Consider the following 17,646-nt stretch of genomic DNA (forward strand, 5'->3'; position numbering starts at 1 on the left):
TGAGGTAACATCTCGAGCAAAGCCTTCACTCAACACAGCCCTTATCTCCATCCAAAGGAAGTTCAGAAAGTTCAGTTCTGAAGCTGATGACAAGAGTGATGTGTACCACACACCCGGAAATTACACTGCACCAGGCTCTGTCCTGGGGACAGTACATACGTTGTCTCATTTTATCCTTCCAAAGTCCTCAAGGTGGGCAGGTTGTATTAAATGGTGGGTAACTTCATTTGACAGATTAGGAAAGCAAGTCTTAGAGAGGCTAAGAAATGTGTCCAAATCCACAGGGCTAGGAAGAGAAGAAACGGGGATTTCTCTCCCAGGCTCTCCGCCTCCAAACCTTCTCAGCCTGCTCTGATTCAAGGGGCATGGCGGTCGGTTGGCAACCCTGGGAAACTTCAGGGACTAGAGTGAGTTGGTTTGCAGGATGCCCCCCTCTCCTTCCCTGGTAAAGGCAGCCTCACCCCGAGCCCAAAGCGCTCCAGAAACAGAGGTGTCCCTCTAGACCTGCGTGCAGGGAGTTGGTTTGCACACCTGCACGTGTGAAGGCTTTACCAGCAACCAGGGTTCCTACAGCCCCGAGGGCACAGAAGCAAGGTAGGTCTGCAAGGCATAGTCCAGAGACTTTCAGGGACCTGACCCAAGGAGCGATGGGGGGAGGAGCCAGGCCAGCAAAGCTGGGAGGCCACCCAGGTTTGTGTCCAAGCCTTTCCATCTCACCTTTCCTCTCCCTTCTCTTTTTTCAGCCCCACAAGCTGCTCCCCAGCCCATAACAACCAGGACCCGAGAATGTCACATTCCACCAACCCAAGTTTTGCTTCTCTCAGACAGCGACCCTGCCCCACAGTGGCCCTTCTCATTGTCTCCCATCCCCTCAAAACTTCCTCCTCCTGGATCTTATTCTCTTGGGATCCTTTGAAAAAGCCACAGCCAATTTTCTGATCAGCAAATCCTTGCTGAAATACAGATGATGACAGATTGGTAGGATGCCTTGCCCAAGGACATTTGCGTTTGAAACAAAGAACTCAGTGATGCTTCATCTAAAAGAATGAATCCTCAACAGTAGGAGCTTTGAAAGTTTCAGGCCTGCCTGCTAAGAGCTTCTGGGAAACAGAAAGCAGATATTTTGGTCTGAGATGGGCCCAAAGTCCTCTGTGAGCAGAGGACAAGGACCTCAGGATGTACAGGAACACATGCTCTGCCTACACATGAGCCATGCCAGAGGTCAGGAAACCAGACGACTGTCAAACACGGAAAGGCAGTGGTGGTTGGGGTGTGTGTTGTGGGCGTGAGTGCGCTTATGTGCATGTGTGTGTGTGTGCGCGCATGTGTGTGTGGTGGGGAGGAGGGGACATCAACTGGCTACTGCTCCTCAGCTTGTTTCCAAGAGATAAAAATGACAGCTGTTCGGTTTCCACGGCTAATTAACCTGAGGGATGCACTGTGTAAGACTGTTATTAAGGCAACAGGGTAATTAAGTCTTCCCCCAGAAAGGGAGGGAGCGGGGGATAAATAAAGCATTTAGGGGAATAGACACAGCATTGGAGGAGACATTGTCAGAAGCAGAAGTGAGGACTGGAAAGCTTCCAGGCAAAACCCACTGGTTCCCTAGGAGTGTGCACCAGCCCAGAGATGATGAAAGGGCACGGCTCAGCCCCCACCAGTGCTCGCCTGGCAGAGACCACAGCAGACCCTCAGGGTCACACACAGCCCGGCCACCTCGGAGAAGCTGGCGGAGATGTTAGATCTGAGCAAAGGTTGACTAACCCAACTCCTTCATTCCATAGATGGGGACCCAGCGGTCTAGAGGGTAGCCGTGGCCTTCGTAAGGTCACGTTCCTATTCTAAGTGTTGTCCCCAGGACCAAAGCTACAGAGTCTTCAACCCCAGTTGGGCGACTCCACTAACCACGACCACTTCCAGCTTCCCCAGCAGCCCACTGTTAACCAAACAGGCAGGGTCACCTTGGAGGCAGAGAGTGGACTGGCCCGAGGGCGGGCTGATTTCAACAAGCATGTGAGTGTGGGTGTCCTGATGAGGGAAGGAGCATTCAGGACTGAGAGTCACAGATGGGGTGGCCTCTGCAGGCAGACACAGTTCCCTAGGGAGGCAGGTGGGGGAGGGGATGGAAACTTCCGCATCTTCCAGACACCAGGCCAGTGGTCACTTGGCTCATTCCTTTATCCGGTCCTCACAACAAAACACTAAAGTGCATGCTGTCAGTACTAACATTTTCAAATGAGGAAATGAGGCTCGGGGAAAGCGCAGGACAGAATAAGGGCAGGAGACAGCACAGACATTTTCATCCAGCCTTGAGCTTTAGGGAGAAACGGTACAGTGGGTTAACCCAGAGGTTACCGAGCAGCTAGAAGAGAGAGCCATGGGGCAGGGTGGGACCGAAGCCTCAGGCCGTTTTGGTAAAGGCCAGCTGGGCTCAAGCCCAGGCAGTTCACCCACAGTCAGGGCAGGCAGGCCCAGAAGGGTGAAGTCAGGCAGGGGAGAGAGGGGCAGGGGCACAAGGCAAAGCTGGCCGAGTCCTCTGCCCATTGTCAGGGCTGCAATATGGACCCCAAACCCACAGAAACCAGCCCCCAGGGCCAATAGGATTTAGCCAGTGAGACAAAATCAGGCAGAGGAGATGACATGCCAATGAGCTAAGGTTGACCCACAAAAAAGGAGCCACACTCTGAGATCCAGAGCTGAGAGGGACAATTTTGGAACTGGAAGGAGTCCCCACTGCTCCTAAGTTTCCCCCGGGTCGGTAGTGGGGAGCGGGCAATGTTGAAATGTCCGAGAGTCATAAATCCGCACTGCACTGGCATTCGTGTCACGTCGGCAGGCAGTCAGGCAGGCAGCAGGTGCTGGGTGATTTTTACTGGGCTCGGGACTCACCAGGTGACCCCCGGTGGAAATCAAACAGAGGCACTAACCAGAGGCTTTGGCTTAAGAAAGGTGCATACACGGGGGTGGGGCGGGGGTGGGGGAGAGGGGCAGGCACCTGGAAGTCAGACCTGCATCCTGTCACCCTTGCTTCCAGCCGGGGCTGGCCACCACACCCCCATCTTTAACTATTCAGACAACTCGGTCCCTGTGTGTTTCCATCAGACGTTTGGGGATCCCAGTGCACACCCAAACTTCCCAATAGCTCACCTCACGGAGTGCTGTGAAAGGTAATTGAGCTGATTTGTAGAAAACTCTTAGCACAATGCCTGGGACGCATAACGGGTGCTTAGTAAATGCTAGTCACTATGATAGCAGTTAGTAATAAGACAAACTTAAACACTGAAATTAAAATTCAGCGGAGCTAACTCTGGATTCCTAATCTTCATCACACAGCCACCAGTGTGCCCAGTGAGGGCTCAGGGCACACCTAGACAGAGTGGGCATCTGTGCCTTTAGTGTGTGTCTCCCTTGCTTGTGACCAGTGGCCTCTAGGAGGTCAGGCAGGTAAGGAGGCAGGAAAGAGAAACCAGACAAGACGGAGAGGGGGCGGGGAGGGGGAGAGAAGCTGGTGCTCAGCAGTCAGCTGCTTCCCCAAGAGAGTTGGAGCAAGGAGCAGTCCTAATGGCCACTCATCACTTGCTCACAGAAGGGGGCCGTGAGACGGGGGTGGGGGGCAGGATCTTGCCCAAGATGGCACCACAAGTTAGTGGCAGACCTCGGGCTGCACACTGCACTCGAGATGCCCTATCCTCTACTCTTCCAAGAGGTTACATGGATTGATCCCCGCTTATAGAAGGAAAAAAAGGCTTCTCAACTTTCACAGCAGCAGAATAACTGAGATTTATCCATCTCTGAGGTTGCAAAAGTCTCTTTTGCAAGCACCCTGTTTTGCTCTTGAGGGGCTGCTTAGGAGCAGGGAAGGCAGCTGGCTCCCTGGGGCATCTGAGAGAGGCAGAGGGCAGGCCAGGGTAAAGCCAAAGCCCCAGGTCTAGAGGGAGAGAGGCTGTCCAGACAGGGCTGCGGCCGAGAGACGTGCCAGCACAGGGGCCTCTGATCTCTTCTTGCTTCCCTCGTAGAAGGTGGGTCAGCCCAAGGAGGGAAACTAACAGAGGACTCCCTGAAATCTGGGGACATGGCTCAAGGGCGCAAGATTTGAGGGCATGTGGGAAGAGGGCAGTTCAAATCATTCTGCTGCCTAGGAAGCTCAATACTGCCAAGCCCCGATGTTTGTGGAGAAATCTGGGCCCACGGGAAGGACGCGCCTGCTGCTGGCCAGATTACCCAACACTGTCAAATGGGCTTTCCCACATCCAAGTGGGTGAGATGCAGAGACCACAGCCACCTCTGCTCAGATCCTCCAAAATCCACTACCCAGTACCATCTGTGATTAAAAGTAGCCAAGTGAACACTGGGGACTGGAAGGGCAGTGAGGCCAGAGGCAGGACAGACACCACCTCCACGGTCCCGAGGACCAGGACATCCTGGAAAGAGGAAACCACAGATAACCCACGTCTCCTTCATGGCAATCAATCTCTCTCACTCCCTTTCTCTCTGTGTCTCTTTTTTTCCCCTCAAAGAGGCAGACTTGGGGGAAACCACTCCCTCACTCTGTCCTTTATGCAAACCTATGTTTTGAGGGCAGAAAAAACAGCCAAATGAGACAGGCAACTGGGAAACCAGAAAACGCTGACTGATATCCACCTTGACAAACACGGGGAGCAAGGAAAGACACCAACCTTGCTGAAAGGAAAAGAAAAGAAGGCCAAAGTTCCTACCGGGAAGGTCCAGAGGCAATGGAGAGGAAAAGTCGCAACAGCTTTCTGAAAAAAATCGGTTGCCCAAAGAGGCGATGAGAGTTGATGCAGGTCACAGTGCTCCGGTTCCTGGGTTTGCTGGGATCATCTGCCTATCACAGCTGAGCCGCTGAACCTTCTTGCGCACTTCGATCACTTCCTCATTTATCTCACTGATCTGTGTCCTTAAAAGCAGTTTGAATGTTCCCCACTTCATCTGGGATGGTGAGACACGGGGACCAAACATGCAGAGGCCGAGAGGTAAGGAGGACACCTCTTCGTACGTGACAGTTGCACAACACGGGAGGGTAAACTCCAGCCTACAATCATACAGTCTTTTACCAGCTCTAGCCACACCTGTAAACACTGGCCCAAGGGACAGCGGCAAGAGAGCGGCCGCACACAGCTCAGCTCCCCCGACAGCACATGCAGCCCCGAGCACACCTCCCAGCACCCGGGCTCCACTAGCCTCAACGCTGTCCACCAGAGATGGCATCTTGAATGACACACACCTAGAAGATCAATATTTACCTGTTGGCTAATTCCCAAGACTTGGAAAATTGTCTTGCCCAGACCCAAGGGTTGAGAAAAGACTCCAGGTTTATCAAGAGAAAAAAGAGCTACCGGGCTGATTCTGAGTCCATTTTCTGTTGCCCAAGAAAGGTGCAAGTTCCTAAGAGGCAGAGACCTGGCCTTATGCTTTTCTGGCACTCCCACAGTGCTTGGGGCTGGGCCCAAACCGAGAGCACGCTAAGTATTCAGTGAACAAATGACGGCCTCACCCACCCCACCCCACCTCACCTTCCTCCAGCCCCTGGAGGCCTTGGAAGTAGAACCCACCTCTCCATACTGGGTGCAGTAGGTCTCAGGCCTGGTCAGTCCGCAGGTGGATGAAGCTCGGAGAAACCGGGTCCTCCCAACGAGCAGGTCCCCAACAGGTGGATAGCAGGCCCCACGGGAGCAGGCTTGCTGGGCACACAGGAGGCTGGGCAAGACTGAAACCACAGGAGGTGCTGGGGTGCAGCCTAGAGAAAGGGGGGTCTAGCCGGCCACCCCCGTGTCCCTCGGGGAGGCAGACATCGATCGACCAGCAAGACTAGACCCTCTTCATCACCCTCTCCATGATCCCACCTGCTGGTGGTGGTAGTGATTGCAATCCTGATGTGTCTGGTCAAAAAACTGATTTCATAGTCTGTAACCCACAACTTAAAAGGAAAGGAGGAGCAGGGAGGGTATAGCTCAGCGGTAGGGTGCTTTTCTGCATGCACGAGGTTCTGGGTTCAACCCCCAGTATCTCCTTTAAATAAACACATACATGCATGCATGCATGCATAAATAAATCAATAAATCTAATTGCCTCTCCCCAAAAAACGAAAATTAAAAAAATAAAATAAAGAAAGAAGAGAAAGAAAGGAGGAGAAACTCTGGCAAGTAAAAACCCCGGATGATCCTGGGAATGTGGCATCCATATGTGGCTTTAGAATCAGCTGCTGACACATGCTCGGCCACCAGGATAAGGCCCACAACTCTCCTCGCCAGCAGCGTGGCGTCTGTGCAGAGGAGCACTGGCTGCTGGCCATTTGAGGGACTCTGGGAGACACCTGCGTTCTGTCTGCTTTTTCATCTGTAAAAGTGACCCCGCCACACTTTGTGAGTGCCCAGCTGCAAGCCACCAGGAAACGAGAACTCAAGCCACGATGGCTCTGGGACCAGCTTGAGGGTGAGAGGGTGGAAAACCAACTGTGCAGGGCACCGGGGGAGCCACACACCACCCTCAGGGAGGAGGAAGAAGACATGTGGGAGCCTCTCAAGACCATCTTCTTCAAAGGCCCCCGGAACAGACCTCATGGGCATCCCGGTAGACGAGTGTTCCAAACCCCAGGGCCCCGGGGTAACAGGTGAAGCTCACACTTTGGTAGGCTGCCTCCTCACCCAGGGCTCGCCCCTCCCTGATGTATGATAGGGCCCAGAAAGATGGGAAGGGATACTCACCAAAATACAGGAGAAGGAGTGGCCTCATCTTCAGCATACGGGGTGATCCCCACTGAGGACCTCACCTGGGGCAGAGCAAAGCCGTCTGGCTGAAAGGATGCAAACCCCTGGGGCGCAGGAGCCCCTTCTGTCTGTGGGCTTGTGTTTTCTCAAGAAGTCTTTACCTAGGGTCTTGACCTAGGACACTTCTGAACAGCACTTCTGTGGCCAAAAGCTTGGAAAATGCTGGAGTCCTGGCCCCCTGACCCAGCTGGCATGTGACTCCCAGGGTGTCCTGGGATAATGCCGCCCCTCCCAGACTCCAGCTTCCCCCTCTGCGATGGTGGGGAGGAGGAGTGACCCTGCCCTGCCCCACACGATCATAAGGACAACGGTGTGGGGAGCAGGAAAGGGCTGGGCCCTTTGCAGGAGAGGAGCTGTAGAGAGGTCGGAGGCCCAAGAAAGAAGACTTGCCTTTCTCAGAACATGGCCCAGCCCACAGGCCCAAAGGTGAATGGGTCAAAGACGGACATGAGCCTTTGGCCACCCAAGACCACCCCGAGGGTGGGGCTATGGTGGCCACAGCTCTGGGCTGAGCAGGTAGTGGAATGTGATGGGGAGAGAGGCAGGCCTAACAGTTTTTAAAAAGTGAGAGGATTTCATCTCAACTGGAAGCAACCCAAAATGTCTCCAATTAAGGGCTGAGGCTGTACAGGAGAAGTGGGGGCTGGGAGGCCACAGAGCAGCGATTCTGAAGGAGGCCAGGGGTGAATACTTGAAGGGTCCTAGAGGCATGCCAGCTGCCCTGCTGAGGCATGCCCCCCCACCCCTGCTTAGCCAGCGCCCACCTCTGCCTTGGATCAGATGCTCGCTCTGCTCCAATGACAGCCACAAACTCCTCAGGTTGGGATGGAGGGATGGCGGTTGGAGAGGCAGGGGCAGAGGGAGAACTGGGGCACTCCTGGCATCTTTAAATCATACATCCTAATGCTTCAAAGTCATTCCTTCCAATCCCCTCCCCGAGGGGTCAGGGGCCAAGGGAGGAGACAGGAGGCCTGACATCTCACAGCTAATTGTGGCCGAGGAGGGAGCCCCATCTTCTGGTTTCCTCCAGTGCTCTCTCTGCTCTCCCACCCGGAGCTGTCTCCTTTCCCGGCCCAGACAGGCATTCTGAGCAGCCTTTGGAAGAGCTCTAGCACCCCAGCCCACCTTCTCCTTTCTGTGCACAGCCCAGCTCTGAACCTGCTTTCTTCTAAGTCACCGAGATGCTTATCAGATGTGAAAAGGCAATCCAAACAGTGGCAGACACTTAACCTAGCCTTTGGAACTGCGTGAGCTCAGCTGAGCTCCCAGGAAGAGGAATGAACCAGGCCGTGCAACCAGGCCCGACACCCAGATACACAACCCTTGCTCCAAATCTGGCCCCCACCGGGCAGGTGAAGGCAGGTCACATACCTTGCTCCGAGCTGCCTGCCGAGGTCCTCTCTCTGAATCGCCTCTCTGAGAGCTCCCCTTGAATGTGGGGGTCTCCTCGCCTGGCTCCCCGTTTTTAAACAACGGCCTCACCTCTGGAGGCTCCCCGGCTGGGCGTAGCCCACTGCAGGGCGGGTCTCAGGAATCTGGCAGCTGGCACGCCCATCTAGCGTCACTGCACCTCCACCCCCAACCCAGACAGGACTGGGCAGGTGGGTCGGTCCCAGAGGCTGCACAGCAAGCTCTCAGTGCCCCCTGCCTGCCCTGCCTGTGGGTGCCTTGCAGAGAGGAGGGGAGCTGCACCAGGCAAAGGTTAATGATCGCTGGAGACCAAGATTCCTGGGGTGGGGGAGGCACCACATTTGTGACAGGCACTGTGCAGGTACTTTCCCAAGATGTGTAGAGGTCAGCCTCCTCTTGTGTCCTGGACCACTCCGGGCAGAAGACCAAGCAAAGTACACAAGGATCAGTGCTTTTACATTGAATGTAAAAGCCCCAGACCTGTCACCGAGCCAGAAGGAGAGAAGACAGCCAGGACCCTGGAAAGCACCAGACCCCTCCCAAAGGGAAACAAAAAAGTGGAAAATCCCACTTCTTGGGGAATTAAAAGGCTCTGTTTCATCAGGAAGAGGTCAGAGCCCAACTCACCCAAGGAAAGCTTAGGACAAATCAACAGGAATGAACTCTAAATGTCTCCCCTCCGGCTCCCTCACAGGGTTGGCAGGGATCCCTGGGGCAGGTAACTGCCTGTGAGTCACAGCTCAGCTCAGGGAGGGCTGGTCTCCCGGCCCCTCCCGCCCTGGGCAAGAATGCTGGCCTGGAGGGCCAGAAAGCAGACCTGACTACAAGGAGAGGAAGGAGAGGCTGAGACGTAACTGGACGACTCCTCCTGGCCCCCCGCCAGGCCTGAGGACACAGCTTCCTTTGTGGGACCCTGGGCAGGCTCCTGGCTTGGGCTGCAGGCTGAGAGCCCCTGTAAATAGCAGTCACAGGCCCAGATCGAGAGGCTGTCTCAGAGGACCCGCTTCCCCCCAGGTTAGGGTCAGAGGGCTTTTAGAGACCTGGAAGGTCGTCCAGTCCAGATCGTGGCCCTGGAGAGCCTACCCTGGCATTGTGGGGAACATTGTCGCCTCAAAGTGTCTATTTAAAGGAGACTCTTAACGAGCCATTCCAGCCTGTGAGTGTCTCCTAAGCAGGGAGTTCTCTACAGTTGGAAGGTTAAGGCCAAGAAACTGGTCTCAGAATGCTTCAGGGGAAAACGTGAGATTTTGTGGATTAAGTGGTAAACTGGGTGTTTCCAACCCACAGGTTCTAATGTAGCCCCAGATGGCAGGGGAAAATACTGTAATTAGCAAATGGGCGATGAATTGTTCAGACGCATAATGGACATTCTGATAAATGCTAGTGTCTGGACCTCTGTAAGCATTCCACTGAAATCTGGTTTAACTCAACAAGCCAGGGTCAGGACAAGCAGCTTGCCTTCCTGGGCCCTGTCTCTGCAAAAGGAGCACAGAGAGACGCCCCTCCAGTCCCCCCTCCTCCAGTCCCCCACAGAGAAAGGTCACACCTGCCAGGGGCTTTGAGCCCAGCTGCCTAGTCTCTTTCTCTCCACCTCTGCAATTGCCTGAATGCAAGCTTTCCAGGAAGCTTGCCCCTGGTGGAGCTGCCCATCCCCTGCCCACCACCATGAAGAGGATGTGACAAAGAACTCATGAATAGTTAACTCAGCAGAAGGAGCAGGCATTGCAATCACAGATCCTCAGACAGGCGGGGCAGGCTGGGCCCTTTAAATCCCCCTCCTCCTCTCCCCTTAGGAGCCCAGGAGCCCAGGTAAATAGGTGTCTCAGACTTCACAGGCTGGGGCAGGTCCCGCAGTGGTTTGGCTACACAGAGGGAAACAGCAATTGCTCTCTTTGGGCACCCCGACCCTAGGCACCCCCCCATCCTACCCATGTGTTCCCAGACAAATCCAGAACGTTGTTCCTGCAGACCCCAAGGACAGCCCAGCCAGCCTCACTCCTCGGGGACACGAGCACTCCCCAGTGGGGATCTAGTCCCCCCAGGACTGCAGGGCCCCAGGTACAGACTTTGAACTTCAGAATCCAGTTTGTTCAGAGAAAAGAAGCCTAAAATAGAGGCAGAGGCTGAGGTAGGACCCAGCCGGGGCTGAAGGTGAGGTGGGGGCGATGTTCCAACACCACAGCCTCCCCTCTGGGTCCCCTTCCTCTCCCGCCACCCGCAGTCCTGCTCCAGAGTTCTCCACCCTCCATGACCTCAGAGCTTGGCTCGTTAGAACTGATGCTCAGGAAAGTGGTTCTCTGCGACCCGGTCCCTCTCGCACCCACATCGATCCCTCTGGCAATTCCGTCAGCTCCCACTTCCAAAGGCAACTCGAACCCACTTCCACCCTCCCTGCCTGCGCCTGTCCAGATGGGACACACCCATTCCTTCCCCACCCCTACACTCCTCTCTGCTCTAGCCTCTCGCTCCAGCCTCATGCCTCCTTGCTGTGCCTCCAAATTACCAGGCTGCTTCTGAGTTAGGGCTTTTGCCCCAGCTGCTCTCTCTGCCTGGAACGCTCTTCCCCCACGCCTGCAAGTTCTCTCTCTTACCTCTTTTAACTCTTTTTTCAAATGCTGCCCTCCCAAGGAGGCTGACTCTGACCACCGTATTTAAAACGACAACCAACTTCCCTGCCCTATCCCTGTCCCCCTAGCATTCCCAACCCCACCTACTGCACATCATGGAAGGGTTGTTCTGCTTTGTTTTGCAATACTTAACCACTTTCTAACTATACAGTCCACCTAGTCATCGTGTTTATTTCGCCTGCCCCCTACTAGAATGTAATGTCCAAGATGGCAGAGATTTTTGCCCATTTTGTTTACTGTGGTTTTCAGAGTCCCTAGAAATAGTGCCTGGCATATAGTAGGTGCTCAATATTTGTGGAATGAATGGATTCACACTGAAGTGGGAGTCACTGATACAATTTAAAGAGTTCCCCATGCCCTGTAGGCAGAGTTGCATTCTCAAAGGGGACAGACTGGGCTTTTGGTTGCCAGGGTGAATGACTAATAGTGGAAATTCATACATCAGTCAGCTGCAGAGGGCGGGGTGGGGAAGATCTCTTTGGAAGCACCTGCCCCCAGGTTACAGAAATGCCACCATGTCAGTGCAGGCAGTCTCCCTCTCTGCCTGCTTGTCAGTCGTCCCTCACAATGTCTCTGACAGGGTGTGCGGGTGGCCTGGGGAGCCATTGTCTCCATCATCCTTCTGTTGGGCTCAAACTGTTCATGTTGCCAAGGAGATCAGCCAAGATCTGACCAATGAGAGATCAAGGGATAGGGAGCAGGGAAGGAGAGAAGGAGAGAAGAGGTTGAGAAGGATAAGACAGCCTGATGCAGGCTGTGGAAGCTGAATCCCAGGTGGTGGAGGAAGGGGCACCTGGTGACTAAGTCTCAGGCACCACCTGAATCCAATGAGTCATGGCTGAGTCCTCGTCTGTGGAACAGGGTGGGCTCCAGGAAGGGCCCTGGGGATTTGCCACGTGACTAAAGCTGGCGTGTCTCCATCCAGCACAACTGCTCAGCTGCCCAGACAATCGGTCACTCTTCCGTGCACCCCTCCAGGAACCAGAGAGAGAGGGTGGTTCCTTATGTTCCTGAGCGCAGACAGGAATGCAGCCTCTGGCAAGGGCCAGCAGAACGCAGAACGGGAGCCTGGGCTGCCATCATGGGGTGACTCTATTCCCAAGGGAACCTCTCCCCACATCTTCACCTTCCCACCTGAACATCCGTCCAACTGACAGCCATGCACAGCAGCCTCGGCCTGAGGTCTAGGAGAGTCGGGCAGTCAGCCTAAATTAACCACAGCTATCCTTCTGCGAGCTCACTGTGTGCCGGGCACTGTTCCAAGCACTTTCTACGTAACAGCACATTTAATGCTCACTACATCTCTGTGCAGGTAGACCATTGTCACCGTTATCTCGTTGCAGACGAGAAAAATGAGGCACATTTCAATAGACCAGTTTGCTTAGCACTCACATTCTAACCATGACCTCGGGCCTAAGAGCGCCTGAACTCCCTGACCCCACCCTTGGTGACCCTTGACTAGAGTCCACTAGACTCTGAACTTCGTGTTTCCCAAACCTAATCAAGACCCGGCATCTGAAAGTGGTGCCCTTGGAGCACTAATCTGACCGGGAACCCCTGGGGAGACACTGATGCTGAAGAAACATCCAGAGCAGACACCATTTGGTCCCTGCCAGCTTGTTTTCCATGGATACAACCTCTTTTGTGGAGATGGAGAAAATGCTGGCCTCGGATGCCCCATCACAGAGGCTCCGGCACACACCAACCAGCAGGGTTCCCCTCGTTCCAACAGGAAGCTGCTCTGGGCAAGGACCTGGGCGCCCCATAAGGGGTGGGAAGGCAGGGAAGGTGACAGGACAAACATCAAGGAGAGCGGGTGAGATTAAGCAAACGAGACTGAGCATGATGACAGCATGACACGACCCCCTTCACCCAAGGAAGGGGATCCCTTCCCCTGAGGTCAGGCTCCTGCGTCAGGGGCCTCAGCTTCTTCTGTTCTATCCCCCAGGATGCACCCCCAAATGTCCCGTCCCCTCCTTTCCGAGGAGTACAGCCTAGTGCAGCCTACAGCTCGGTGGAGTCAAACGCTGGCTCATGGCTCCCCAGAGAAGAGAGAGGAATATCTTGGCATTTCTGCCACCCTCACTGCCCTCCCAAATTCCCCATCTTCCTCGGCAGACTGGCCGGCTCACGACCACACCCCTGTCCACCCCCAACCTCCCCTCCCCATACTGTCCAGCCACTGCCCTCTGGGAACTAGGCTCCCGGGACCTAAGTCCAACTTCCATGACCTTTGGCCATAGATTTGTCATGTGGAGCTGGCCACGTGGCCTGAGAGGAGAGAGACACACACTTGAAGGGGGCAACGTGTGGCCACAGGTGAGGTCAGGAGCGAGCGTTCAGAAGGGCTGTGAGCCATGTGGGGCGTTTGAATCCTGAGATCTGCTCCCCAGGCCATCAGAGGGCTGCCTCGCGGGCCTATAAAATTCCAAACGGGATCCCTCAAAGGGCCACTAGAGAGACAAATCCGATTCCCTCATGTTCACATTGGCATTTGAGAGCTGAGGATGGAGGACTGAGCATCTTGTGGTTTGAGGGGAGGGAGTATGGGCACGCCTGGCTTCTCAGCTGGAATCAGCCCCCCAAAGGCCTTTAATCACTACCTCCCTGCAGCGCCTGTGGCCACGCCGGGTCTCTGCATGGGCTCGAACGGCTCTGAAATGCTCCAGCTCTGCATCTCAGTCAAAGCATAAAGTTGGGAGAGCCCCCCACAACCCCGGGCCTCAGTTTCATTTGTTAATAAAGGTGTTGGATTTTACTGGTTCTCAACCCAGGCTGCCCTCAGAATTACTTGCAGAACTTATGAAATCACAGAGTTAGGCCAGGCCCCAGCCAGAGGCTTAATCAACTGGCAGAGGGGCAGGGACCTTCAACATGTTTTAAAGCTCCCCTGAAGCCCCCTCAAGCCCCAGGATGCTCTGCTCACAGGGGTGGTGGTTTAGGACAGCAGTTAAAAGCCTAGACTTCAGAGTGGGAGAGATGAAGGTGCAAACCTTGCTTCTGCATCACCAGCCTTGTGATTTTGCACAACCAAAGCCACTTACATCCCATGGGAGGAATAACGATCTACCTTGAGGGTCTTTATAAAGATCAAAGGAGACAACGCCTGTGTAACTCTCAGCAAAGCACCTGGCTCAGTGCGTGCCCCGCAACGGGTCTGTCCCTGTGTGTGCATCACACACACGGGTGTTGGCGGACGAGCAGCAGTCTTTGCAGTCACGCTTAACAAAAAGCAAATACCATCCCATCCAGATATCTCACAGCTCACTTACCTGGCAGCGGGCTGGCCTGGGCTGCTCCCTCCCCCTCTCCCAGGGAGGCCCCAGGTCCCACATTCCACTCTGTTCCTTAGGGCTGCCAACTCCCGAGAGCCTGGACCAGAGGGGAAGAGGGGGCAGTCAAGGGGCCAAATGAGCTCAGCTCTCCGAGAGCAGGATAATGCTCCCGGCCTTCCTGGATAAAGAAGGACAGGGGGCGGGAGGGGTTTACAGAGGACAGAGGGCAGAGGAGCAAGTGTAAGCATGATTTAGTGTTTTATGGCCTCCAAGAGTTAATAAAATCAGATTCCAACACCTGACAAGGAGAGGAGTCAAAGTTGGTCTGGACAGCACGTTTGTTACACATCTCCGGGCACTTGCCCTGCAAGTCTGAGGCCTATTGAGAAAAGGCATTTTCTTTGCCTGGGGCCTCTGCTTACACAGATTACAGTCTGGTCTGTATCCTAACAGCGGAGGGTGATGAGATCTTACCTAATCTAATTCCCTCCCTCTAAACCGTCATTCAAAACTGACCCCCTGCTGATCTAAAATACTGATAAGGAGGTTTTAATAACCTGGGGAAATGTTCGTGAGATGGTTTGGGGAGGGGAGAAATAAAACAAACGTGGGGGGAAATGAGGGGAAAAAATAAAACAAAAAATAAAAAATAAAACAAATAAAATCTACTTAATTCTAAAGAAAAAATAATACTTGGAGAGAAGACAGGGAGCGAATATTCAACATGCTAACATTTCCCATCTCTCTATGTTTCTCTGGACGCTCTCATCCTCCACAATGAGTGTACTGTACTAGAATAATCAGTAAAAATAAAGTAAGAAGTTTCGGGAGAAAAAGGGTGGTTTTTGTTCACCTACAAGTAATTAATCCTTCCTCTCTTTGCTCCCTCCTTTGCCCTGAAGCCCTTCCGCTAAAACCACAGACTGCCCAGAGTTCTACAAGTTTTCTACGTCACTGTGGATTTTGTAAGATAGGGTTTCCCCTTCTTAAGGAGTATTGCTTCTTGGGGCTGTTAGATGTATGTCAAGAAAGCACGTAGCACAGTTCCTCGATGTGTGAGAAAGGAAGGCACCATGCTGAACACCATCTCTACGCTCCCTCATTTAAGCTTCACAGCAGCCCTTTAAGACAGCTCTTTGAAGGATTTATTATTATACCCTTTCTTGCAGCCTCAGAATGATCAGGTAGCTTATGCAAGGTAACTGAGTGTTACTGACTGAATATGTTCTCCCAAAATTCGTATGTTGAATCCCTAGCCCCCAATGTGACGGTATTAGGAGGTGAGGGCCTTTGGGAGGTAATTGGGTTTATTAGATGAGGTCATGTAGGGCGGAGTCCCTGCGATGAGATTAGAACCTTTATAAGAAGAGCAAGAGACACCAGAGAACACAGCTGGAAGGCAGCCGTCTGCCAGCCAGAATGCCGGCTCACACCAGGAACCCAGCCTACTGGTACCCTGATCCTGGACGTCCAGCCTCCAGAGGTGTGAGAATGGATGTCCTGCTGCCTAGGTCACCCAGTCCATGGGGTTTTGTTAGAGCAGCCCGAAGTGACAAAGACACAGAACTGGTGTTGTTTTTTGGTTGTTTTTTTTTTTAATTTTTTTTTTGAGTTACAGTCATTTTACAATGTTGTGTCAATTTCCAGTGTAGAGCACAATTTTTCAGTTATACATGAACATACATATATTCATTGTCCCAGCCTTTTTCGCTGTGAGCTACCACAAGGTCTTGTATACATTTCCCTGTGCTATACAGTATAATTTTGTTTATCTATTCTGCATATGCCTGTCAGTATCGACAAATTTCAAACTCCCAGTCTGTCCCTTCCCCAGGACTAGTGTTTTAGTCAAGTTAGGCTAGGCTATCCTGCAGTAACGATCTAACCACAGAAACCTCAGCAGCTTAACACAACAAGCGTTTGCTGCTTCCACAAAGTACGATGAGGACAGGGGAGAGGGGAGAGATGCTCTGTTCTACACAGTCACTCAGGGGCTTCTGCCATCTTGTATCTGCACCAACCAGGACACTTGGCGTTAATGGTCATGGCAGCAAGGTTAGAGGAGCAAGGAGGAATTCTCCCCAGTTTCTCCAAGCTTCGTAGTCATGCTACTTACAACCTACTGGCCAGAACTACTCACAGGGCTCCTACGTGATCTTCCTACGTGCCCAGAAGAGGAAAAAGATTTTGTGAGCACAGAGCATTGTCTGCCACAACTGGTATAGGGTGAAATCAGAATCCAACAGCAGATCTTTAAGCTTCCAAAAATCCATGTACTTTCCATTACAACATTTGTACTCCCAAGATTGAGAGAATTTGTTTTTCATTAAAAGAAAATTAATGATAGGATAATCTGTAGAAAATGACACCTCAAGGAAACTGGTAGGAAAAATGGTCATAGTGAATGCTTTAATTTGCAAAACCTAAAGCATCACAAGATGCCCCCTTCCACCCCAGAAGACCTTAGAAACATAGACAGTGGGATCTCTGCAAGTTGTACCCAGAGGGTAAATACCTGTGAGACGTGCAGCCACTCCAGTCCCTAAGAGGAACACCACTGGGCCAAATCACACCGAAGACTCATATTGAGCATAAGATACATTAACACCTCTATCTATTTCAAGTCAAATACCATTAAAACAGGTTGCCGACATCTTGAATTTGTGTATGTTGAATTTGTGCTATTTTTAAGACATGCGTAAACATACAGATGCACACACACATGCACACACACACACAAGCACTCACGTGCCTTTGCACTTATTTTTTATCGCATCTCATCTTGCTAGTTTTGGCCTTGAGCTCCACTTGTGAAGTGGGTTTGGTAAGCACTTTGACCTATACACCTTCCATCATCTTCAGATTAAAGTCCAGAGTCCACAGTCAGGTTCTCAGAATCCTGCTGAAAAAACACTGCCTTTCTGGCCCTACTTCACACAAATGCTCTGATCCAACCATTCCATCCCCTTGACCACACATACGCTTGATTTATCTGGCCCTGACTGTGAACATTGCCCTCTCCACCTCTTGTGTACTTGGCTAAATCCTAAATTCAAGACTCAGATCAGACCCCTGGATCAGTGATGACTTCTCTGCTATTTCCTATAAGATTTTCCTAAATTCCAGCAGCAGCAGACCTTCCTGATTCAGTTCAATTAGCAGTCAGTTCTGCTCTGTGTTGTAAATCCCTTCTATCTCAAATTTACATACTTATGGCTATTCAGTGTTTGGTTATCTTGTGATTTGTCCCCGAACCTAGCTTACAAACTCCTTAAGACCAGGGACAACCTTTAGCCACTCTTTTTAATCCCCTAATGAGCGCATCACATTTGCACATAGTTAAGTGCTCAATAAACAGATACTGATTTACCAGTAGGGATCCCTGGGGCGAGGAAAAACTGACCAAAAAGCGTTTAAAAGAATAAGACACCAGGAATATCACCCTATAACTCCCTCTCAAGACACCATAGAGAGAAAAATCATCCAGGCAAAAAAAAAAAAAAAACAAAAAAAAAACTTTTTTCCCTTGAGAATTGGAACTGAGAA

At 52.4% G+C, this 17,646-nt stretch overlaps 1 protein-coding gene across 6 annotated transcripts in view; it reads right to left on the reverse strand.

Moving 5' to 3' along the window:
- LAMB3 (laminin subunit beta 3) overlaps positions 1-17,646 on the reverse strand; it is a 141,357-nt gene that overhangs the window by 30,033 nt on the left and 93,678 nt on the right. For 4 of the 6 annotated variants that reach the window (XM_072948481.1, XM_072948482.1, XM_072948483.1 and 1 more), the window contains 2 exons: positions 6,726-6,790; positions 5,574-5,728 (listed from right to left, as the gene is read on the reverse strand). In XM_072948481.1, the coding sequence (XP_072804582.1) occupies positions 5,574-5,728; positions 6,726-6,762 (192 nt within the window). In that variant the 5' untranslated portion in view covers positions 6,763-6,790. Of the gene's footprint in view, positions 1-5,573; positions 5,729-6,725; positions 6,791-8,159; positions 8,313-14,097; positions 14,179-17,646 lie in introns of those variants that run through there. The other 2 variants (XM_031689993.2, XM_006198723.4) reach the window with 2 other exon arrangements.

The sequence above is a fragment of the Vicugna pacos genome, chromosome 23, assembly GCF_048564905.1.
Source record: "Vicugna pacos chromosome 23, VicPac4, whole genome shotgun sequence".
In the NCBI taxonomy this organism is placed as follows: Eukaryota; Metazoa; Chordata; class Mammalia; order Artiodactyla; family Camelidae; genus Vicugna; species Vicugna pacos.